The sequence below is a fragment of the Pan paniscus genome, chromosome 6 (genome assembly GCF_029289425.2).
Source record: "Pan paniscus chromosome 6, NHGRI_mPanPan1-v2.0_pri, whole genome shotgun sequence".
NCBI classification, from domain to species: Eukaryota; Metazoa; Chordata; class Mammalia; order Primates; family Hominidae; genus Pan; species Pan paniscus.
In genome coordinates this window covers 10885087-10909838 of record NC_073255.2, presented here as the reverse complement: position 1 = coordinate 10909838, position 24752 = coordinate 10885087, and the positions used below count along the sequence as shown (strand labels likewise).

Below are 24752 nucleotides of genomic sequence, written 5' to 3'. Positions count from 1 at the left end.
CCAGCCTGGGTGACAGAGCGAGACCCTGTCTCAATAAATAAATAATGGAGGAAGAGAGAAGGCTGGAGATGGGTTCAGCTGGAGGGTGGGGTGTCCAGAGGATGGCATCCAGGAAGAAGAGGGCAAGAAGTGCCCACTGCACCCGTCGGGGCCTACGAAAAGGGACCAGACCTGGCCTTCACCACAGGGCTCACCTATGCATCCTGCTTGATGGACCAGGGTGCTTTCAGCGGGGCCAGAGTAGGAAAGCCATGAAAACTATGGCTTTGAAACCCTGCACCGCAGCTCATATGCCAGACAAGCAAAGATATGCGCTGGAAACGGAGCTCGAGCAACGATGCGCTGGAAATACAGCTCAAGCAACGATGCGCTGGAAACGCAACTCCAGCACACCGGTCCTTGCTTGTCCGGCATATGAGAGGCACTCAATCGATGGCAGTGCTAGACGGAGTGGGAAACCAATGATTTCAAGTTTGAAAACAGGAAAGGGACGAGATAATCACCCAATTTATTGACTTTGCTCTGTATCCTGTACTTAGGGATTTTTCTGTGTGTAATCGATTTAATTCTTACGAGACAAGGTACTGTTATTTCTATTTGTGAGGCAGAGGAGATTAAGCAACTTGCTTCAGAACACAGCACTTGGCCGAGCTCAGTGGCTCATGCCTGCAATCCTAGCAGTTTGGGAGGAGAAGGTGGGAAGATTGCTTGAGGCCAGGAGTTTGAAACCAGCCTGGGCAAAATGTACAACACCCCGTCTCAAAAAAAAAAAAAAAAAAAAAGGAAACCAGCCTGGCACGGTGGCTCACACTTGTAATCCCAGCACTTTGGGAGGCCAAGGCAGGCAGATCACGAGGTCAGGAGTTCGACACCAGCCTGGCCAACACAGTGAAACCCCATCTCTACTAAAAATACAAAAATTAGCTGAGTGTGGAGGCAGGTGCCTGTAATCCCAGCTACTCGAGAGGCTGAGGCAGGAGAATCACTTGAACCTGCAGTGAGGTTGCAGTGAGCCAGTGAGCCAAGATCCTGCCACTGCATTCCAACCTGCAGGACAGGGCTAGACTCTCTCTAAAAAAAAAAAAAAAACCCAAAAAACGCAGAACTGGGCCGGGCACCCACACCTGGTGGCTCACGCCTGTAATCCCAGCACTTTGGAGGCCGAGGCGGGCAGATCACGAGGTCAGGAGATTGAGACCATCCTGGCTAACACGCTGAAACCCCGTCTCTACTAAAAATACAAAAAGAATTAGCCAGGTGTGGTGGTGGGTGCCTGTAGTCCTAGCTACTCAGGAGGCTGAGGCAGGAGATGGCATGAACCTGGGAGGTGGAGCTTGCAGTGAGCCAAGATCGCACCACCGCACTCCAGCCTGGGCAAGAGAGTGAGACTCCGTCTCAAAAATAAATAAATAAATAAATAAACCCATAGAACTGGTAATGGGCAATGCAGGACTCCGAATCCAGCTCTCGCACACTTTACAATGCTGACCTATAAGGAGAGGGGCTTTTGTTTAGTTTTGTTTTGTTTTGAGACAGAATCTCGCTCTGTTGCCGAGGCTGGAGTGCAGTGGTGTGATCTCGGCTCACTGCAACCTCCACCTCCTGGGTTCAAGCGATTCTCCTGCCTCAGCCTCCTGAGTAGCTGGGATTACAGGCATGTGCCACCATGCCTGGCTAATTTTTTGTATTTTTAGTAGAGACGGGGTTTCACAGTGTTAGCCAGGGTGGTCTCAGTCTCCTGACCTCGTGATCCACCCGCCTTGGCCTCCCAAAGTGCTGGGACTACAGGTGTGAGCCACTGCATCCGGCCGGAGAGGGGCTTTTAAAGTGTGAATTGGCTGCATGCAAGACCTGAGAGGTGAAGTAGCCTATTTCATGTGTAGGGTTACCTTTCAAGAAACAATGCTAGACAATGGTTCCAACTTAAATAATTTTTAGGGCAAGGTACAGTGGCTCACACCTATAATCCCAGCACTTTGGGAGGCTGAGACAGGCAGATTGCTTGAGCTCAGGAGTTCCAGACCAGCCGGGGCAACATAGCAAGACCCTGTCTCTACAAAAAATTAGCCAGGTGTGGTGATGCATGCCTGTGGTCCCAGCTACTTGGGAGGCTGAGGTGGAAGGATCGTCAGAGCCTAGGAGGTTGAGGCTAGAGTGAGCCGTGATTGTGCCACTGCCCTCCAGCCTGGGTGACAGAGTGAGACTCTGTCTCAAAAATTAAAAATAAAAAAATTTTAGGAACAACCAATGCGATGTTGAGGTTGTATTTTTATAAACTGATGGTACTTGAAACTTGTAATTATAATCATTTTTGAGACAGAGTCTTGCTCTGTTACCCAGACTGGAGTGCAGTGGTGTGACACCACTCACTGCAGCCTCAACCTCCCAGGCTCAAGCAGTCCTCCCACCTGAGCCTCCCTAGTAGCTGGGACTACAGGCATGTGCCACCACGCCTGGCTAATTTATTTTTATTTTTTGTAGAGAGGTGGCATCTCACTACATGGCCTAGGCTGGTCTCCACCTCCTGGACTCACATGATCCTCCCACCTTGGCCCTCCAACGTGCTGAGATCGCAGGTGTGAGCCACCGCACCTGGCCCTGGTAACTAATTTTTCAGACTTTGTCAGGAGAATGATAATGACATTGTGTTGTAAAACTGAAATTTTAACTACAAATGAAAACCCCAAGTGTTTGGAGACGTAATTTTTATTTTTCAGATAAAACTCATCAGTGCTTTGAAACAAGCAGCTCTGAACCAAAGAAATCATTTGATTCAAGTAACCATTGGATCTTCCCAAGGCAATGGTGAAAGAAAAGAAAAAAGCAGACAAAAAAGGGGAGAAGTCTGCCCGCTCTCCCTCATCTCTCTCTGATAATCTAGACTTTTCCAAACAAGATGGCAACACCACTAGGCAAGAGATGTCCCCAGCTGGTGTCCCATTGCTGGGAATGCAGCTCAACGAAGTGAAACCCAAAAAAGACCCCCAAAACATTCAGCAGAACGAAGATGCTACCCAATATGAAGAGTCCATTCTGACCAAACTCATAGTGGAAAGGTGATTTTAATGGGGGTGCCATCAGGTATAACACTGCCAGTCAGGCGGTTTATCTTATTTTATTTTGAGACAGAGTTTCACTCTGTCGTTCAGGCTGGAGTGCAGTGGTGCGATCTTGGCTCACTGCAACCTCCACCTCCCACATTCAAGCAATTCTCCTGCCTCAGCCTCCTGAGTAGCTGGGATTACAGGTGCCTGCCACCATGCGTGGCTAATTTTTGTATTTTTAGTAGAGACAGGGTTTCACCATGTTGGCCAGCCTGGTCTCAAACTCCTGACCTCAGGTGAGCCACCTGCCTCAGCCTCCCAAAGTGCTGGGATTGCAGGCATAAGCCACTGTGCTTGGCCTGAAGGTAATTTTATGTATTTAAAAAAATTATTTTATTTTAGATTTAGAGGGTTACATGTACAGGTTTGTTACATGGGCATGTTGTGTAATGCTGAGGTTTGGGCTTCTAGTAAGCCCATCACCCAAATAGCAAACATACAGCCCCATGGCGCGTGTATATATAGAGTTTATTGTGGTGAAACATATAACAAAATGTACTATCTTAATTATTTTAAGTGTACAATTCAATGGCATTAAGTACGTTCATAGTGTTGTACGACCATCTATTAAATAGTAACTCCTGGCCAGGTGCGGTGGTTCAAGCCTGTAACCCCAGCACTTTGGGAGGCTGAGGCGGGCAGATCACTTGAGGCCAGGAGTTTGAGACCAGCCTGGCCAATATGGTGAAACTCCATCTCTACTAAAAACACAATAATTAGCTGGGCGTGGTGTCATGTGCCTGTTATCCCAGCTACTCAGGAGGCTGAGGCGGGAGAATCACTTGAACCCGGGAGGCAGAGGTTGCAGTGAGCCGAGATCACGCCATTGCACTCCATCCAGCCCGGGCGACAGAGTGAGACTCCATCTCAAAAAAAATCCCCAAAAGACAAACAAAAAAACCCCGAAACACCTTCATTCCTCACCCTACCTTCAAACCCCTGGTAACCTCTTCTACTTTCTAGCTCTGTGTATATATATATATATATATATATATATATTTTTTTTTTTTTTTTCTGACTTCATTCTTCCCATTACATAGTTATATAGTTTAACCCACTGTCACTTGGGTTTATTCACATTGTTCATTACCTTGAATTACCTTTATTTCTTTGTAGCTATGAAGGGGAAAAGGTTCATGGGCTGTATGAGGGAGAAGGCTTCGCAGCCTTTCAAGGCGGTTGTACCTACCGTGTAAGTCACCCATTTGAGAACCTGCAGGAAGGGGAGGAAGGTGTGGGGTGATGGTCGTAGATTTGTAAATCTTCAGTAAAATCCACTGATGCTTCAAAAGAAATCGGAAGCTCTTCATGCTGATTTTATTCTGAAACCTGATTACCTATTTAAGGTAAAAATAATGCTCAATATAACAAAAGTTATTTTAGATTTGTTTCTTTTCCTGATTATTTTATATTTTTTGAGACAGGGTCTCACTGTGTCACCCAAGCTGGAGTGCAGTGGCACAATCATAACTCATTGTGGCCTCAACCTCCCGGAGTCAAATGATCCTCCCTCCTCAGCCTCTTGAATAGCTGGGACTACAGGCGTGAGCTAGCACGCCTGGCTAATTTAATTTTTTTTTTTTTTTTTTTTTTGGTAGAGACAAGGAGTTGCTACGTTGCCAGGGCTGGTCTTGAACTGCTGGGCACAAGTGATCCTCCTGCCTCAGGCTCCTAAAGTGCTGGGATTGCAGGTGTGAGCCCCCGCACCCGGTTGAGAACACATTTTTGTAGCTGAGGTCATCCTTAGGTCATGAAGATGAGGACCTCTTAGATCCTTTTTAGAGAAGGATGGAGCCCGGCATGGAGGCAGCTCAGAGTAGGACTCAGTAGGACTCAGCTGGTGCTGAGTGCGCAGACAAGCATCTTCACGCACGTGAAATCGGGATAAGGCAGCTGTGGGAGAGAATCATCAGCTGCAGGCCAGGCGCGGTGGCTCATGCCTATAATCCCAGCACTTTGGGAGGCCAAGGCGGGCGCATTGCTAGAGCTCAGGATTTCAAGACCAGCCTGGCCAACATGGTGAAATCCCGTCTCTACAAAAAATACAAAAATTAGCTGGGCATGGTGGTGGATGCCTGTAGTCCCAGCTACTCGGGAGGCTGAAGTGGGAGGATTGCTTGAGCCTGGGAGTTCGAGGCTGCAGTGAGCTATGATCACACCACTGCACTCCAGCCTGGGTGACAGAACCAGACCCTATCTCAAATATGTATATGTGTCAGCTGTATTCTAAGTGTTTGTCATTGCTTTGTTTTGTTTTGAAGGGTATGTTTTCAGAAGGACTCATGCATGGACAGGGGACTTATATTTGGGCCGATGGATTAAAATATGAGGTGAGGCATATAACCAGTTATAGTTCTAAGCTGTGATTATTGGATGGAACAATCAGTTTCCCACAATTGAACAGACTGTTTTCGTAGATGTCATTCAGCATATGGGTTAAGAAAAATTTGCAGAACCAGAGGATCTAGTAACTCATGACTGTGTGGGACCCGCTAGTAATTGTTATTGGTTTCATCTGTGTGTTCTAGAGGCATTCTATGTGTTCTAAGCACAGAGAGCACACGTACATGTATGTAGCTTGTCCTACTTTTTTCTTTGAGACAGGGTCTTGCTCTGTTGCCCAGGCTGGAGTATAGTGGTGCGATCATAACACTGCAGCCTAGAACTTCTGTAGCCTGTCTTGCTTTTTACAAACACACATAGTTTATTATACACTCTCTTTGGCGTATTTACTTAGTTAGTTAGTGAGTCTGAGATGGGGTCTTGCTCTGTCACCCAGGCTGCAGTGCAGTGGTAAGATCATGACTCACTGCAGCCTCGAACTCCTAGGCTCAAGCGATCCTGTTGGCCCAGCCTTCTGAGTAGCTGTGACTACAGGTATGCTCCACAGCGCGCGGCTAATTTATTTTTACTTTTTTTTTTTTTTTTGTAGAGACAGGGTTTGCCATGTTGCCCAGGCTGGTCTCGAACTCCTAGGCTTAAGCGATCCTCCCACCTTGGCCTCCCAAAGTGCTGGGGATTACAGGCGTGAGCCACCACACCTGGCCTGTACCTTTAAGTTTGAGATCAAACCATATCCATTCATGCAGATCTGTTTTTAGTGGCTGCATGTATTCCATTATGTGGCTTTTATTTAACCTGTCTTGTGGGGTTGAGGGGAATGTGTATTTTTAAACTGATTGCAAGGACCAAATTGTTTGCCAAGAGATCGTACCAGGCTCAATTCCCACCCACAAAGTGAGTGAGCGCCTGAAATGCTATTCTAAAAACCCCAAATGCAGAGTTGCTAACAGATGATGTTTATAAATGGTAATGATGACATTTAAAACACATGCGCATAATGCACTTATTCAAATAACACGCAGGCAATGATGGAAACGGAGTCAAGTTTGGGCCGGGAAGCCACCTGCAGCTGGGCGGTGAGAGGCGTGCTGCAGAGGAGCGGGGAGAGGGAGGGGCTGACCGTCACTGGCGGGGCGAGGAGGCTCTCCAAATTCCAGGGGAGCCTGAGGATTGGGCCCCCATCTTGGGTTCATGCCAGCTCCCTTCCCACGCGACATCCCGCCTTCTAGCCGGTGACTGACATGTAAGGTTTCTGGTCTTTATTTTATTTTATTTATTTTTGTGGGACAGAGTCTTGCTCTGTCGCCCAGGCTGGAGTGCAGCGGCGGGATCTCGGCTCACTGCAACCTCCACCTCCTGGGTTCAAGCAATTCTCCTGCCTCAGCCTCCAGAGTAGCTGGAATTACAGGCGCCCGCCACCACGCCGGGCTACTTTTTGTATTTTTAGTAGAGATGGGCTTTCGCCATGTTGGCCAGGCTGGTCTCAAACCCCTGGCTTCAGGTGATCTGCCCACCTCAGCCTCCCGAAGTGCAGGGATTACAGGTGTGAGCCACCGCACTGGGCCAGTTTCTGGTCCTTAAGTGACAACTTACCAAGAACCGCCCTGTGCCTCGTTGTCTCGGGAAACTCTCGGCAGGTGGGGAGGTCATTTTTGCAGGCACAGACCCCCACTCCAGCCCAGTCAGGGGGGCTTCTGGGCAGGACTCGGGGGGCTCCTAGAAGCATTCTCAGAGGCCGACTGGCCTCATGGGTCCTGGCTGGTGATCAGGCCACGGCGTGCTGTCCTCTTTTCTCTGCTGCCGTGGCTGCCTCCAGGGAGTTCAGGTTCCTGGAAGAGAATCCGATGCTGCTGGGTGCTGTGCACTGTGCTGCCTGCTGCCCACTCAGACGTCCTGGGCAGAGCGCGTTCCCTGGCAGGTGCCCCTGGGGCAGGCTGTTGGCTGATTTGTTTACAGAATATTTTGATGACCCGTGGGAGAAAGAGGGATTTCCTGACCGGGCATGGTGGCTCACGCCTGTAATCCCAATACTTTGGGAGGCCAAGGTGGGCAGATCATCTGAGGTCAGGAGTTCGAGACCAGCCTGGCCAATATGGTGAAATCCTGTCTCTACTAAAACTACAAAAATTTGCGGGGCATGGTGGTGCACACCTGTGATCCCAGCTACTCGGAAAGCTGAGGCAGGAGAATTGCTTAAACCTGGGAGGCGGAGGTTGCAGTGAGCCGAGACTACACCATTGCACTCCAGCCTGGGCAACAAGAGCAAAACTCCATCTTGAAAAAAAAAGGAAAAAGAAAGAGGGATGTCCCCAGTCATCACTAAGCCTGGAGGGAACAGTGAATTCACCTCCTTTGAGCGGGTTATTATTATTTTTTCATTAGAGACAGGATCTTGCTGTGTCGCCCAGGCTGGAATGCAGTGGTCATAGTTCACTGCAGCCTCAACCTCCTGGGCTCAACAGATCCTCTCACCTCAGCACCCCCAAAGTGCTGGCATTATAGGCGTGCACCACTGCACCTTGGTGGCCAGCACCTGTAGTCCCAGCTACTTGGGAGGCCAAGGTGGGAAGATCACTTGAGGCTGGGAGTTTGAGACCAGACCAGCCTGGGCAACATAGAGAAACTCCATCTCCACAAAAAATTTAAAAATTAGTGAGGCTTGGTGGCACACACACTTGTGTTCTCAGCTACTTGGGGGGCTGTGGTGGGAGGATCTCTTGAGCCTGGGAGCTCGAGGCTGCAGTGAGCTATGATTGTGCCGCTGCACTCCAACCTAGGTGACAGGGTGAGACCCTGTCTCAAAAAAACAAAAACAAACAAACAAAAAACAAAAACTAGGCATGATGGCTCATGCCTGTTAAATGCCTGTTAATCTCAGCACTTTGGGAAGCCGAGGCAGGTGGATCACCTCAGGTCAGGAGTTCGAGACCAGCCTGGCCAACATGGCAAAACCCCGTCTCTCCTAAAAATACAAAAAAAATTAGCAGGGTGTGATGGTGGGTGCCTGTAATCCCAGCTACTCGGGAGGCTGAGGCAGGAGAATTGCTTGAACCCGGGAGGCAGAGGTTGCAGTGAGCCAAGATGGCGCCATTGCACTCCAGCCTGGGCGACAGAGTGAGACTCTGTCTCAAAAATAAAAACAAAAACAAATAAAATCTTTTTCTAGAGACAGGGTCTTCCTAGGGTGCCCAGACTGGCCTCAAATTCCCGGCCTCAAGCAGTCCTCCCGCCTCAGTCTTCCAAAGTGCTGTGATTACAGGTGTGAGCCACTGCGCCCTGCCAAGGTGGGTTCTAAGAATCTGAAGTTCCCCAGGTCAGGATTGGAAGCCAGCACTTTCCAACGTCACCTGCTTGCTTCTTCGAACTTGGTCGACCTGCAACCTCCCAGATATTTCCTCCTGCCTGAGCTTCCGCCCACTGGTCGGGTCAGATGAGAGAGGATGCGATGAGAGCAGACAAGGAAGGAAGAGAGAGAATGTGAGGGGGATGTTCAGTGTGTCCACAGGAGAGGCAGGAACAGGATCAGAGGTCAAGCAGCTCCTGGAACCGCCCGCAGGACTAGGGATTCCCGCCCACACCCCCCAACGCTTCCTTCTGTCACCCCATGGCCGTTCTGCTTCAGGGCAACTTTGTGAAGAATGTCCCGATGAACCACGGCGTGTACACGTGGCCGGACGGCAGCATGTATGAAGGCGAAGTGGTCAACGGCATGAGGAACGGATTCGGGATGTTCAAGTGCAGCACCCAGCCTGTGTCCTACATCGGCCACTGGTGCAATGGCAAGCGGCACGGGAAGGTGGGCGAGGTGGCCACGTGGAGGGCAGGTGGGGCAGGAGTGAAGGGGGTGGGCGGACATGGGGGGCAGCCATGAGGGGGCAAGGTCGGGGGGGTCTGGGGGGCAGAAAGGAGTGGGGTGGCCATGTGGAGGGCAGGGGAGGGGCTGGGTGGCCACATGGAGGGAGAGAAGGGGGTAGGGGCTAGCGGCGCTGTCCAGGGCATATTCACTTTTTGTTTATTGAGGTGAAATTCACATCACATAAATTAACCATTTTATTCATTTTTTTTTTTTTTTTGAGATGGAGTCTTGCTCTGTCGCCCAGGCTGGAGTGCAATGGTGCCATCTCGGCTCACTGCAACCTCTGCCTCCCGGGTTCAAGCAAATCTCCTGCCTCAGCCTCCCAGGTTGCTGGGATTACAGGCATGAGCCACTGTGCCTGGCCGTATGCAGGCTTTAATGGCTATTTATTCAGTTGTGTTGTTGTGTGTGTGTGTGTGTGTGTGTGTGTGTGTGTGTTTTACAGCAGATTGCTTGAGACATATTGGAGGGATTGGGGGTGGTGACTTCTAGACAGCAGCATCTGCATGGCTGCAAGAAGGAATGAGTTTGCCTGATCATGAGAAAGAAGATAGAAAAATTCTCTCTCTCTCTCATACACAGATAAACCTGTGAAAAAGCCTTTTGAGGCTTTTCTATGTAGATCAAACAAAGGGTACTCTATGCTCACTTATACTCGGAGGCGGTAAAATGAGTAGCATGTCCAAATGGGTAAAACAACAATGGATCTGGTGCCTAAGAGAGAGTGACCTTCCGTTACACGGAAGGCGCAACTGTTCACTCCAGGTGGCAACAGACAGGATTTCTCTAGGTACTTAATTGACTAATAGTTACTGGATAGAATGAATATACTCGAATATGATGAATACAGTCATTCTGTGCCTTAATATGATACTTTTTATTTTATTTTATTTTGAGATGGAGTCTTGCTCTGTTGCCCAGGCTGGAGTGCAGTGGCACGATCTGGGCTCACTGCAACCTCTGCCTCCCAGGTTCAAGCGATTATCCTGCCTCAGCCTCCCTAGTAGCTGGGATTACAGGCACGCTCCACCACTCCTAGCTAATTTTTGTGTTTTTAGTAGAGACGGGGTTTCACCATGTTGGCCAGGCTGGTCTTGAACTCATGACCTTGTGATCCGCTCACCTCGGCCTCCCAAAGTGCTGGGATTACAGACGTGAGCCACCGTGCCTGGCCAATATGGCACTTCATTAAGGAGCAATTGATTCGTGACATTATCTCATTTCCCTTTGTGCAGCAGTTTTACCATTTTCTTGATAGCAAAACAGAAAAATAGCAGTTTACATGTCTTGCCTATGTATGACATTGACCTCTGTGTAGGTTCTACTTTTTAAGTTAATATCCTTACATTTGACAAAGCATTTGTGTCATGAGGCTTGATAGTTTTAAAGATAACATTATTTGTTTCAGGGCTCCATTTATTACAATCAAGAGGGTACGTGTTGGTACGAGGGAGACTGGGTGCAAAACATCAAAAAGGGCTGGGGAGTAAGATGGTAGGTATGACCACCGCCGCGCTTGGGGTGTAGATGAAGAAGTGTTTGTGGGCCCAATAGTGTTCACCTCGGATATTTAAAAGTAAGATGCAAAAGTTGCACAGAACATTTTCTCTCTAAGCAGAGTGGATTTTTTCTCTTTTTTTTGAGACGGAGTCTTGTTCTGTCACCCAGGCTGGAGTGCAGTGGTGCCATCTCAGCTCACTTCAACCTCTGCCTTCTGGGTTCAAGCAATTCTCCTGCCATGATCACACCACTGCTCTCCAGCCTGGGTGACACAGTGAGATCTCATCTCAAAAACTGGCCAAATATTAACTAATCATGATACAATAGGGAATTATTAAAAGATTTTAAAAACCCGGCTCTTACCCACTTTGTCCCCTTATTAAAGAGTCAGAAGATTTAATAAAGTGACTCATTCTGCTCCCTTAGAACCATGAGCCTATCCATTGATTTTTTAAAATTTTATTTATTTTTATTTATTTATTTTTTAGACAGTCTCGCTCTGTTGCCCAGGCTAGAGTGCAGTGGCATGATCTCGGCTCATTGCAACCTCCACCTTCTGAGTTCAAGTGATTCTCCTGCCTCAGCCTCCTGAATAGCTGGGATTACAGGTGCCCGCCACCATGTCCGGCTAATTTTTGTATTTTTTTTTTTTTTGAGATGGAGTTTTGCCTCCCAAGTAGCTGGGCTAATTTTGTATTTTTAGTAGAGATGGAGTTTCTCCATGTTGGTCAGGCTGGTCTCAAACTCCCAACCTCAGGTGATCCTCCAGCCTCGGCCTCCCAAAGTGCTGGGATTACAGGCGTGAGCCACCACGCCTGGCCTGAATTTAAATACAGAGAAGATTGTATAAGTACAAGGGGTGGATTTCTTCAAAGGAGCTCAAGGGGAGTGTTTAAAAGAATGTCTTAAAGGTAAATGTTGTGTAGGAGGTAACTGATTGTTTTTCTTTGGTTTCTTTCATCCTAGTTATAAATCTGGAAATATATACGAAGGCCAGTGGGAAGACAACATGCGCCACGGGGAGGGGAGGATGAGGTGGCTGACCACCAACGAAGAGTACACCGGGCGGTGGGAGAGGGGCATCCAGGTACGCCCGGGCGGGGTAGCAGCTTATACCCAGAGGCGGACGCTCCGCCGATTCTCAACGCATGTATATTTCTTTTTGGGTTTTGTTTTTGTTGTTGTTGTTGTTGTTTTTGAGACAGAGTCTCTCTCTGTCTGTCTCCCAGGCTGGAGTGCACTGGCGCAATCTTGGCTCACTGCAGCCTCCACCTCCCGGGTTCAAGCAATTCTCCTGCCTCAGCCTCTGGAGTAGCTGAGATTACAGGTACCCACCACCACCACGGCTGGGCTAATTGTTTTTTTTGTATTTTTAGTAGAGACGTGGTTTCACCATGTTGGCCAGGTTGGTTTCGAACTCCAGACCTCAAGTGATCCGCGCGCCTCAGCCTCCTATAGTGCTAGGATTACAGGCATGAGCCACCACACCCAGCCTGTTTGTTTGTTTTTAGAGACAGAGTCTTGCTCTGTTGCCCAGGCTGGAGTGCGGTGGCAGGATCTCAGCTCACTGCAGCCTCCACCTCCTGGGTTCAAGCAATTCTCCTGCCTCAGCCTCTGGAGTAGCTGAGATTACAGGCACCCACCACCATGGCCCGGCTAATTTTTTTTTTTTTTGTATTTTCAGTAGAGACGGGGTTTCACCATGTTGGCCAGACTGGTTTCGAACTCCTGACCTCAAGTGATCCACCCGCCTCGGCTTCCCAGAGTGCTAGGATTACAGGCGTCAGCCACAGTGCCCAGCGTGTTCGTTTGTTTTTAGAGACAGAGTCTTGCTCTGTTGCCCAGGCTGGACTGCAGTTGTGCAATCAGGGCTCTCTACCTCCTTGGCTCAAGCGATCCTTCCACCTCAGCCTCCCCTGTAGCTGAGACTACAGAGGTGCCCACTGCCACCATGCCTGGCTAACTAAAACAATTATTATTATTATTTTTTTTTTTAGAAACGAAGTCTCACTTTATTACACAGGCTGGTCTTGAACTCTGAGGCTCAAGTGATCCTTCCACCTCTGCCTCTCAAAGCGTTGGGATTACAGGCATGAGGCACAGCACCCAGCCCAATTGGTGTCTTTAAAAATAAAAATTTAGGCTGGGCACAGTGGCTCACACGTGTAATCCCGGCACTTTGGGAGACCACCTGAGGATTGAGGCCAGGAGTTTGAGACCAGCCTGGGTGATATGGTGAAACCCCATCTCTACTAAAAATATAAAAATTAGCCGGGAGTGGTCGCTGGTGCCTGTAGTCCTGGCTACTTGGGAGGCTGAGGTGGGAGGATCACTTGAGACTTGGAGGTTGAGGCTGCAGTGAGCCAAGATTGTGCCATACTCTAGCCTGGGTAACAGAGACCCTTTCTCAAAAAATAAAAATATATAAAAGCAAATAAACCCCAACATTTAAAATAACAATGAAAATCTTCATGATCAAGCTAGGCACTTTATGTACACTTATCTTCACTTTTTAGTAGAGACGGGGTTTCAACATGTTGGCCAGGCTGGTTTCAAACTGCTTTATATCTAACCTGAGGGGTAGGTGTCATTTCTGTCTTACAGATGAGGAACTTAGAGGGCTTAAGTGATCTGCCTTATTGCAAAAGACTCCTTAGTAAGTAGCTGAGCTGAAATTGAACCCAAGTCTGTGTGACTCCAGAGTCCAAGTTCTTTGCCCTTTCCAGTTTTCATTGTATTTATCCTAATTTTAAGGGGATCCGGGTAAAGAGAGAAACTGCTTTGTGCATTTCTGATGGCAGTCTGCTTTCTTTTCAGAATGGCTTTGGAACACACACGTGGTTTCTAAAGAGAATCCGCAGTTCCCAGTATCCTTTGAGAAATGAATACATAGGGGAGTTTGTAAATGGATATCGTCACGGACGTGGCAAGTTTTATTATGCCAGTGGAGCCACGTATGATGGAGAATGGGTTTCCAATAAGAAACATGGCATGGTGAGTATAGACCTGGGAGGATCACATTTCAAACAATTATGTAAAGCCATTGAAATTATGTAAAGCCATTGAAATGTCCAAGGATAATTGCAGATTTGTCTATTCTGCTTTCAGATCTATCAGTTTTGATTCAAATATTTGAAGCGTTGTTAGGTGCATATACACTGAGGATTATTCTGTATTCGTGCATTGGCTCTTTTGATCATCACATAATGTTCCTCATTAACCCTGCTAATTTTCTTTCTTTTTTTTTTGAGATGCAGTCTTGCTCTGTTGTCCAGGTTGGAGTACAGTGGCGTGATCTCAACTCACTACAACCTCTGCTTCCCGGGTTCAAGTGATTCTCCTGTCTCAGCCTCATGAGTAGCTGGAATTACAGGCGTCGGCTACTATGCCTGACTAATTTTTGTATTTTTAGTAGAGACAGGGTTTCGTCATGTTGGCCAGGCTGGTCTCGAACTCCTGACCTCAGGTGATCCACCCTCCTTGGCCTCCCAGAGTGCTGGGATTACAGGCGTGAGCCACCACGCCTGGCCAACCCTGGTAATTTTCATTTCTCTGAAGTCTATTTTGTCTGATGTAAATATAGGCACTCTAGATTTCTTTTTAATTTTAATTGTGGTAGAGTACACATGAGATTTCCCATCTTAACCATTTCCGAGTGCACAGTCCAGTGGCATTAAGCACATGCGCATTGTTGTGCAACCATCACCATCCGTCTACAGAACTCTTTGACAAAAGGCATGTCATTCTCGATTAAATTACATTATCTGTTTTGTATAGGATGACTTACTGTTTTGCTAAGGTGATTACATGACTTTTTTTTTCTTTCTTTTGAGACAGAGTTTTGCTCTGTTGCCCAGGCTGGAGTGCAGTGGCGTGATCTCGGCTCGCTGCAACCTCTGCCTTCCGGGTGCAAGTGATTCTTGTGCCTCAGCCACTAGAGTAGCTGGGATTACAGGTGTGCGCCACCACGCCCAGCTCATTTTTTTTTTTTAGTAGTTACAGGGGTTTTGCCGTGTTTGCCAAGCTGGCCTCCTGGTCTCAAGTGATCCTCCCACCCAAAGTGCTGGGATTACAGGCATGAGCCACTGTGCTTGGCAAAATAGTTTCAATGGTCATTGATTTCCTATATATTTAGTGGTTATTTAATCAGTTTTTGGTGTGTGTGTATGTGTGTGTGTGTGTATGAGGATGGTTTTGGTTTGCAAGTAACAGAGAATCTAGTGTCGTCTGCCATGTGAAATACAGAATAATGGTTTGATTCAGCAACTCAGAGCTGTCAGGATTTCTCCTCCATCTATCCACAATATCTCCCACCATGTCACTTTCACCCTTGTGTTTTTCCTCCCTCATGATTGCAAGACGGCTGCTGTGGTTCCAGCCTTCACATCCACATACCATGCTAACTAGAAGAAAAGGAGGAACTTTTTACAGAAGCTCTCTAAAAAGTTCTTTCATTTCACAGAGCCAAATTGGGTCATTTGCCCACTTCTGAATCAGTAACTGACTATTGGCCTGGGTTTGACAAATCTCAGGGAGTCTTGGCCAGGCTTAGTGGCTCAGGCCTGTAATCCCAGCACTTTGGAAGGCCGAGGTGGGCAGAACACTTGAGGTCAGGAATTCGAGACCAGCTTGGCCAACATGATGAAACCCCGTCTCTACTAAAAATACAAAAATTAGCTGGGTGTGGTGGTGCACGCATGTAATCCCAGCCACTCGGGAGGCTGAGGAAGGAGAATTGCTTGAACCCAGGAGGCGGAGGTTGCAGTGAGTTAAGACTGTGCTACTGCACTCCAGCCTGAGTGACAGCAAGTCTCCATCTCAAAAAAAAAAAAAAAAAAATTGTGGGGCACGATGGCTCACGCCTGTAATCCCAACACTTTGGGAGGCTGAGGCAGACGGATCACGAGGTCAGGAGATCGAGACCATCCTGGCTAACATGGTGAAACCCCGTCTCTACTAAAAATATAAAAAATTAGCTGGGTGTGGTGGCAGGCGCCTGTAGTCCCAGCTACTCAGGAGGCTGAGGCAGGAGAATGGTGTGAACCCAGGAGGCGGAACTTGCGGTGAGCCGAGATCGTGCCACTGCACTGCAGCCTGGGCGCAGAGCGAGACTCCGTCTCAAAAAAAAAATCAGGGAGTCTGTATTGTGTGATGGGCGTTCTGCTGGTCACTAGCGTAGTTCAATAAGACACATTCTGTGGCCATAGGTGCTTAAAGTTGGAGAAAGATTGTCGGGGAGAGAGGGGGAGGGGGAGGAATAGGAAAAGGAGGAAGAGAGAGAGGACTTATACAGTGCATGAGACCCAGGAGCCTGATTATATGTAGAGTAAGTGCATATTTTCAAAACGAAAAGCTCCACACCCTTGAAAAAACTATTGATGTACATTTACCCATGTTTTTCTTTCCTTTTTTTTTTTTTTTGAGATGGAGTCTCGCTCTGTCACCTAGGCTGGAGTGCAGTGGCACGATCTTGGCTCACTGCAACCTCTGCCTCCCAGGTTCAAGCGATTCTCCTGCCTCAGCCTCCCGAGTAACTGGCATTACATGTGCCTGCCACCAGGCCCGGCTAATTTTTGTATTTTTAGTAGCGATGGGGTTTCACCATGTTGGCCAGTCTGATCTCGAACTCCTGACCTTGTGATCTGCCCACCTCAGCCTTCCAGAATGCTGGGATTACAGGCGTGAGCCACCGCACCCAGCCTTACCAGTGTTTTTCTAAGAAAACTTTTCCTAAACTGTAAAAAGTTTTTCTGTCTGCAGGGCCGATTAACTTTCAAGAACGGGCGTGTGTACGAAGGCGCATTCTCCAATGACCACATAGCTGGGTTTCCAGATCTTGAAGTTGAATTCATCAGCTGCCTGGACCTGTCTTCAGGAGTTGCCCCAAGATTGTCCAGGAGCGCCGGTAGGAAGCATTCACCTGTTGAAATAAAATTCACCGGCCGGGCGTGGTGGCTCATGCTTGTAATCCCAGCGCTTTGGGAGGCCGAGGCCGGCGGATCACGAGGTCAGCAGTTCGAGACCAGCCTGGCCAACATGGTGAAACCCCCGTCTCAATTAAAAATAAAAAAAAAATTAGCCAGGCGTGGTGGCAGGCGCCTGTAATCCCAGCTACTCAGGAGGCTGAGGCAGGAGAATGGCTTGAACCCGGGAGGCAGAGGTTGCAGTGAGCCCAGACTGCACCATTGCACTCCAGCCTGGGCAACAGAGAGAGACTCCGTCTCATAAATAAATAAAATGGAAAAAAAAAAAAGAAATAAAATTCATCTGTTTTTATCCATGGTGTTCACTCATGAAAATACACCGAACACTTCAGAAAACAGAAGTCCTCTGTGAGCAACTCCTTTTTTAAAAAAAATTTTGAGACAAAATCTCGCTCTATCACCCAGGATGGAGCAGGATACGATCACTGTTCACTGTGGCCTCAAACTCCTGGGCTCCAGTGATCCTCCCACCTCAGCCTTCCCCATAGCTGGGAATACAGGCACACACCACCGTGCCTAGCTAATTTTTTTTTCTTTTTGAGACGGAGTCTCGCTCTGTCGCCCAGCCTGGAGTGCAGCAGTGTAATCTTGGCTCATTGCAATCTCCACCTCCGGGGTTCAAGGGATTCTGCTGCCTCAGCCTCCTGAGTAGCTGGGATTATAGGCGTGTGCCACCATGCTTAGCTAATTTTTGTATTTTTTGTAGAGATGGGGTTTTACCATGTTGTTCAGGTTGGTCTGTAACTCCTGACCTCGTGATCCGCCCACCTTGGCCTCCCCAAGTGCTGGGATTACAGGTGTGAGCCAGCACACCTGGCCAGGCCTAGCTAATTTTTAAACTTTTTGTAGAGGCAGGGTCTCACTATGTTGCCCAGGCTGATTCAAACTCCTGTCCTCACACAATCCTCCTGCCTCGGCCTCCCAAAGTGCTGAGATTACAGCTGCAAGCCATTGCGCCTAGCTGGCAACTGCTTTTAAAAAATGTTTTTTTTAGAGACAGGATCTCACTCTGTTGCCCAGGTGGGAGTGCAGTGGCGTGATCATAGCTCACTGCAGCCTTAACCTCTCATTTTGGCTTCCCAAAGTGCTGGGATTAAAGGCATGAGCCACTGTTCTGCCTGCGTTCTTAGTAGGTTTTTGGAATATTCTTGCATCACATTTTGGTGGAAAATGATTGTGACATAGTATTGAGAAATTTGAACATTGTTTTTCATAATTATCTCCAAGGATGGGTGTGGTGGCCCATGACCGTAATCCCAGCACTTTGGGAGGCCAAGGCAGGCGGATCAGTTGAGGTCAGGAGTTCGAGACCAGCGTGGGCAACATGGTGAAACCCTGTGTCTACAAAAAATACAAAAATTAGCTGGTCGTGGTGGTGCATGTCTGTAGTCGCAGCTACTCAGGAGGGTGAGGTGGGAGGATGGCTTGAGCCTGGGAGGCAGAGGTTGCAGTGAACTGAGATCATGCCACTGCACTCCAGCCTGGGCGAGAGAGTGAGGCCCTGTCTCAAAACAAAACAAAACAAAAACCCACCAAACAAACCATACTTATCCCCTGTGTTTGCCTTCATTCATTAGAACTGATCAGAAAGCTTGATGGCAGTGAAAGTCATTCTGTGTTGGGATCGAGCATTGAGTTGGATCTAAATTTGCTCCTGGACATGTACCCTGAGACAGTCCAACCTGAAGAAAAGAAGCAGGTAAAACCTTTTTGATTGGTATGAGTTGCATCCTGGGGAAATATAGCTGGTGACTGCTGTCACGTGTTGAGTGTCTTCTTTTTTGTTTTGTTTTTTGAGACCGGGTTTTGCTCTGTCGCCCAGGCTGGAGTGCTGTGGCGCAGTCTTGGCTCACTGCAACCTCTGCCTCCTGGGTTCAAGCCTCCCCCACCTCAGCCTCCCCAGTAGCTGGGATTACAGGTGTGGGCCACTACGCCCGGCTATTTTTTTGTATTTTAGTTGAGACGGGGTTTCACCATATTGGCCTGGCTGGTCTGGAACTCCTGACCTCAGGTGATTGGCCCACCTCAGCCTCCCAAAGTACTGGGATTATGGGTGTGAGCCACCACGCCCGGCCTAGAACAATGCTTTAGATTATACATGTTTATTCAATTGAATTGCGTTTTCAAAAGCAGGAATGAATGCTCAGCGTAACAAATGCCTGAAGCTGCCCAGGTAGGGCTCTGTCTCCCTTAGGACCCTGCATCCTGTTCTTCACATTCTCTGAATGTCTCATTATGAGGGTAGGGCATGGGGTGAGTGGTTCTGGAGAACAGGACGCTGTGTAGAGGGCAGGGCTGCATGTGTGGGGAATTTGGGCATCAAGGGTCTGGGGAAAATCCTAAAAGGTGAAGTGTGACAGAGGGAGGTGAGTAAAGCAACCACCATGAATATTGCTTTTTTTTTTTTTTTTTTTGAGACGGAGTCCCTCTTGTCGCCCAGGCTGGAGTGCAATGGCACGATCTCAGCTCACTGCAACCTCCGCCTCCTGCGTTCAAGGGATTCTCCTGCCTCAGCCTCCTGAGTAGCTGGGATTACAGACATGCCCCACCACCCCCAGCTGTATTTTGTATTTTTAGTAGAGATGGAGTTTCACTGTGTTGCCCAGGCTGGTCTCGAACTCCTGACCTCAGGTGATCCTTTCGCCTCAGCCTCCCAGAGTGCTGGGATTACAGGCGTGAGCCACTGCACCTGGCGGAATATTGCTTCTTTCAGACTTTCAGCCCTATGTGTGGTGTGAGTTGCATGTGTTTTGTACATGCTGTTTATCAGGTTGAGGGATTCCTTTCTATTCCTAATTTGCTGAGGGTGCTTTTCATGAATGGATGTGAAATTCTGTGAAACGCTTCAGTTGATAGAATCATTTGGTTCTTCCTCAGTCTGTGAATTACATTGATTGATTTTTCAAATGTTAACCCAACTTTGCAATTCTAGGAGAAACCCTACTTGGTGCTGCTATATTATCTTTTTTTTTTTTTCCTTTTTGAGATAGGGTCTTGCTCTGTCACCCTGGCTGGAGTGAAGTGGTGCGATCTCAGCTCACTGCAGTCTTGACCTTCTGGGCTTAAGCAATCCTCCTGCCTCAGCTTCCTGAGTAGCTGGGACTATACGGGCACTTGCTACTGTGTCTGGTTAATTTCTTTTTTTTCTTTTTTTTTTTTGTTGAGACGGAGTCTTGCTCTGTCGCCCAGGCTGGAGTGCAGTAGCACGATCTCTGCTCACTGCAAGCTCCACCTCCTGGGTTCACGCCATTCTCCTGCCTCAGCCTCCCGAGTAGCTGGGTCTACACCATGCCCGGCTAATTTTTTGTATTTTTAGTAGAGACAGGGTTTCACCGTGTTAGCCAGGATGGTCTCGATCTCCTGATCTTGTGATCCGCCTGCCTTGATCTCCCGAAGTGCTGGGATTACAGGCTTGAGCCACCACGCCCGGCCAGTTAATTTCTTTAATTTTTAATTTTCAGTTGAGACACAGTCTTACTATGTTGCACAGGCTGGTCTCGAGTTCTCAGGCTCAAGCGATCCTCCCGCCTCGGCCTCACAAAGTGCTGGGATGACAGGCATGAGCCACCACGCATGGCTACTGTTCTTTTTATATATTGCTGGATTCAACTTATTTTGTTGACGATTTTTGCACGTATGTTGATGAAGGATAAGGATCTGCAGACAATAGAATTTTGTTGCCGCCACTGAGAGAGGAAGCCAGCCCATTGCCATGTGAAAGGAAGTCTACTTTCCAGATAACTTGTTTTGTTTTGTTTTTACTGTTGGTCGGAGATGGCATTTTATTGACCAAGGGGGGTGGGTGGAAAGAGTAAAATGCTTCTTGGCCAGGTGCCGTGGCTGATGCCTGTAATCGTAACACTATGGGAGGCCGAGGCAGGCGGATCACCTGAGGTCAGGAGTTCAAGACCAGACTGGCCAATATGGTGAAACCCCATCTCTACCAAAAATACAAAAATTAGCCGGGCGTGGTGGTGGGCACCTGTTATCACAGCTACTCTGGAGGCTGAGGCACGAGAATCACCTGAACCCAGGAGGCAGAGGTTGCATTGAGCCAAGATTGTGCCACTGCACTGCAGCCTGGGTGACAGAGCGAGACTCCACCTCAAAACAAAACAAACAAACACTTCTTAAGTTCTTACAGTGGAAAGAGCTAAATGCCATTACTTTACTTGTATTATCGCATTTAATGTAGGACACAGGTGTTGTGTCTTTTGTTCTTTTTAAAATATTTAAATTTTATTTCTTTATTTTGAGGCAAGGTCTCACTCTTGACACCCAGGCTGGAATGCAGTGACATGATCTCGGCTCACTGCAACCTCCTCCCAGGTTCAAGCAATTCTGCCTCAGCCTCCTGAGTAGCTGGGGTTACAGGCATGTGCCACCACGGCCGGCTAATTTTGTATTTTTAGTAGAGATGGGGTTTCACCATGTTGGCCAGGCTGGTCTGGAACTCCTGACCTCAGGTGATCTGCCTGCCTCGGCCTCCCAAAGTGCTGGGATTACAGGCGTGAGCCACCACGCCCGGCCGTCTTTTGTTCTTAATCCACGTATGACTTTCTTCCTTTCAGGTGGAATATGCCGTCTTAAGAAATATTACAGAATTAAGAAGAATCTACAGCTTTTACAGCAGCCTGGGATGCGGCCACTCTCTGGATAATACCTTTCTGATGACAAAGCTTCACTTCTGGAGATTTCTAAAAGATTGCAAATTTCATCACCACAAACTAACTCTTGCTGATATGGACAGGATATTAAGTGGTGAGTGTTCCAGATCCTTCACATCTTTTGGTTTAAAGCAGAGGACCAGGCCGGCCACAGTGGCTCATGCCTGTACTTCCAGCACTTTGGGAGGCCGAGGCAGGCGGATCACGAGGTCAGGAGTTCAAGACCAGCCTGACCAACATGGTGAAACCCCGTCTCTACTAAAAGATACAAAAAATTAGCCAGGCGTGGTGGTGCATGCCTATAATCCCAGCCATTTGGGAGGCTGAGGCAGGAGAATCGCTTGGACCCAGGAGGCGGAGGTTGCAGTGAGCCAAGATTGTGCCATTGCACTCCAGCCTGGGTGACAGGGTGAGACTCCATCACACACACACACACACACACACACACACACACACACACACACACAAAGCAGGGATCCCCAACCCCCAGGCCAGGGAGCAGTACTGGTCCATGGCCCGTTAGGAAACAGGCTACACAGTGGAAGGTGAGCAGTGGACAAGCAAGTGAACTTTCATCTGTTTTTTTATTTTGTTTTATTTTGAGACAGAGTTTCACTCTTGTTGCCCAGGCTGGAGTGCAGTGGCACGATCTCGGCTCACTGCAACCTCTGTCTCCTGGGTTCAAGTGACTCTCCTGCCTCAGCCTCCCGAGTAGCCGGGATTACAGGCATGTGCCGCCATGCCCAGCTAATTTTTGTATTTTTTAGTAGAGACGGGGTTTTTCCATGTTGGTTAGGCGTGTCTCGAACTCCTGACCTCAGATGATCTGCCCGCCTTGGCCTCCCAAAGTGCTGGGATTACAGGCATGAGCCACCGCACCCAGCCTACCTTCATCTGTTTTTACAGCCATTCCCCATCGCTGGCATTACCGCCTGAGCTCTGCCTCCTGCAGATCAGCAGGGCATTAGATTCTCATAGGAGCGCAAATCCTACTGTGAGCTGAGCAGGGGAGGGATGTAGGTTGCACGCTCCTTAGGAGAATCGAATGCCTGATGATCTGTCACTGTCTCCCATCACCCCCAGATGGCACCGTCTAGTTGTAGGAAAACAAGCTTAGGGCTCACACTGATTCTACCTGATGGCGAGTTGTAGAATTGTTTCATTATGTATTACAATGTCATGATAATAGAAATAAGGCGTGCAGTAATTCGAATGTGCTTGAATCATCCTGAAACCAACAGCCCCCCACCGCTTTCCACCATTCATGGAAAAACTGTCTTCTACAAAATCGGTCCCTGGTGCCAAAAAGTTTGGGGACCTCTGGTTTCAAGGACAGTATCACAGTGTCACCTGGAAAACCGTTAGGAAATGTGGAGGGAGCTGGGAAGGCCCAGGTTGGGAGACGAGTGTTCCAGAAATCAGCGCGTGGTCATTTCCCCCGTGATTACGAGGTACTTGATAAAGAGACAGTCTCGTGACATAACAGCAACAGTACAAGGTCACCTACAAAAGCAGGGCCAGCAATGCACGGTCTCAGGGTGAAATCCAGTCCACCCCCGTTCCCCTAAATCATGCTTTACTGGAACACAGACATGCCCGTTTGCTTACGTGTTCGTGACTGCTCTACCCCGAAGCACCACAGCTGAGGGATTGTGATGTAGACGGTCTGGTCCACCAAGCCTAAAATATTTACTCTCTGGCCCTTTACAGAAAATTTGCCTCCCTCTCTCCCGCTGACCATCGATTTATAGTAAAAAAGCACTAAATTGTCAGGTCAGAAATGGGGAGATGGCCAGGCCTCGTGGTTTACGCCTGTAATCCCAGCACTTTGGAAGGCCGAGGCGGGTGGATCACTTGAGTCCAGGAGTTTGAGACCCGCCTGGCCAATATGGTGAAACTCCGTCTCTACTAAAAATACAAAAATTAGCCAGGTATGGTGGTACATGCCTGTATTCCCAGCTACTTATTGGGAGGCTGAGACAGGAGTAGAATCGTTTGAGCCTAGGAGGTGGAGGTTGCAGTGAGCCGAGATTTCCAGCCTGGGTGACAGAGTGAGACTCCGTCTCTTAAAAAAAAAAAAAAAAAAAAAAAAAAAAAGAAAAAGGCCGCGTGCGGTGGCTCACACCTGTAATCAGCACTTCAGGAGGCCGAAGTGGGCAGATCATGAGGTCAGGAGTTCAAGACCATCCTGGCTAACATGGTGAAACCCCGTCTCTACTAAAAATACAAAAAATTAGCTGGGTGTGGTGGTACATGCCTGTAGTCCCAGCTACTCGGGAGGCTGAGGCAGGAGAATCGCTTGAACTCACGAGGCGGAGGTTGCAGTGAGCCGAGATCGTGCCACTGCACTCCAGCCTGGGCAACAGAGTGAGACTCTGTCTCAAAAGAAAAAAAAAACAAAACAACAGGGAGAATCAGCAATGGCTTGGAAGAGTCTAGAAAAGGCCCTAAGTAGTCTTAGGATTGGTCTTGATTTCAAATTAGGAAGTTGATGTGATAAATTTAACAACTTTGGAAGTTTAACTTCTTTCAGCCAAATCCTGGGAGGCGGAGCTGCAAGCTTCTAATTATCTGCTTGAAAAATGAAGTATTAGAACAAATGCCTATTGACGTCAAAGTTTAGTGTTTGAAACATACTTAAAATCCATTTAGAATTAGCAGCATTCATCAGATTGTGTCTCAGACTATTCTGGAAAACAGTGGGACAAGATTGACATCTTTTTTTTGTTGTTTTTTGAGATGAAGTCTCGCTCTGTTGCCCGGGCTGGAGTGCAGTGGCTCAATCTCGGCTCACTGCAGCCTCCACCTCCCGGGTTCCAGCGATTCTCCTGCCTCAGTCTCCCAAGTAGCTGAGATTACAGGTGCCCACCACCACACCTGGCTAATTTTTTGTATTTTTGGTAGAGACAGGGTTTTGCCATGTTGCCCAGGCTGGTCTCAAACTCCTGACCTCAGGCAATTTGCTGCTGCAGCCTCCCAAAGTGCTGGGATTACAGGCGTGAGCCACTGTGCCTGGCTTTCACGGAGTTTTAAATTTTTGGTTGGACGCTTATACACACGTTCAGAGCATTTTGAAATAAGCGCATATATTCAGTTCTTCGAATTGTATACCAGGAGCAAATAAGACGGAAGGTTCTAGCAAATGTCAGGCATCCTCTCCAATTTTCTTATTTTAGCCAATAATGACATACCAGTTGAAGAAATCCATTCTCCATTTACAACAATACTTTTGAGAACATTTTTGAATTACCTCCTGCATTTGGCGTACCACATTTATCATGAAGAATTCCAGTAAGTA

At 48.1% G+C, this 24752-nt stretch overlaps 1 protein-coding gene across 15 annotated transcripts in view; it reads left to right on the top strand.

Annotated features, from left to right (window-relative positions):
- LOC100977127 (radial spoke head 10 homolog B) overlaps positions 1 to 24752 on the top strand; it is a 44633-nt gene that overhangs the window by 890 nt on the left and 18991 nt on the right. For 6 of the 15 annotated variants that reach the window (XM_055114925.2, XM_055114923.2, XM_055114910.2 and 3 more), the window contains 12 exons: positions 2482 to 2601; positions 2718 to 3056; positions 4221 to 4296; positions 5366 to 5434; positions 9070 to 9243; positions 10712 to 10797; positions 11770 to 11890; positions 13621 to 13797; positions 16564 to 16708; positions 18365 to 18486; positions 21359 to 21548; positions 24631 to 24745. In XM_055114925.2, coding sequence (XP_054970900.1) covers positions 2803 to 3056; positions 4221 to 4296; positions 5366 to 5434; positions 9070 to 9243; positions 10712 to 10797; positions 11770 to 11890; positions 13621 to 13797; positions 16564 to 16708; positions 18365 to 18486; positions 21359 to 21548; positions 24631 to 24745 — 1529 coding nt within the window. In that variant the 5' untranslated portion in view covers positions 2482 to 2601; positions 2718 to 2802. Of the gene's footprint in view, positions 1 to 2481; positions 2602 to 2717; positions 3057 to 4220; positions 4297 to 5365; positions 5435 to 9069; positions 9244 to 10711; positions 10798 to 11769; positions 11891 to 13407; positions 13460 to 13620; positions 13798 to 16548; positions 16709 to 18364; positions 18487 to 21358; positions 21549 to 24630; positions 24746 to 24752 lie in introns of those variants that run through there. The other 9 variants (XM_055114924.2, XM_055114916.2, XM_055114911.2 and 6 more) reach the window with 5 other exon arrangements.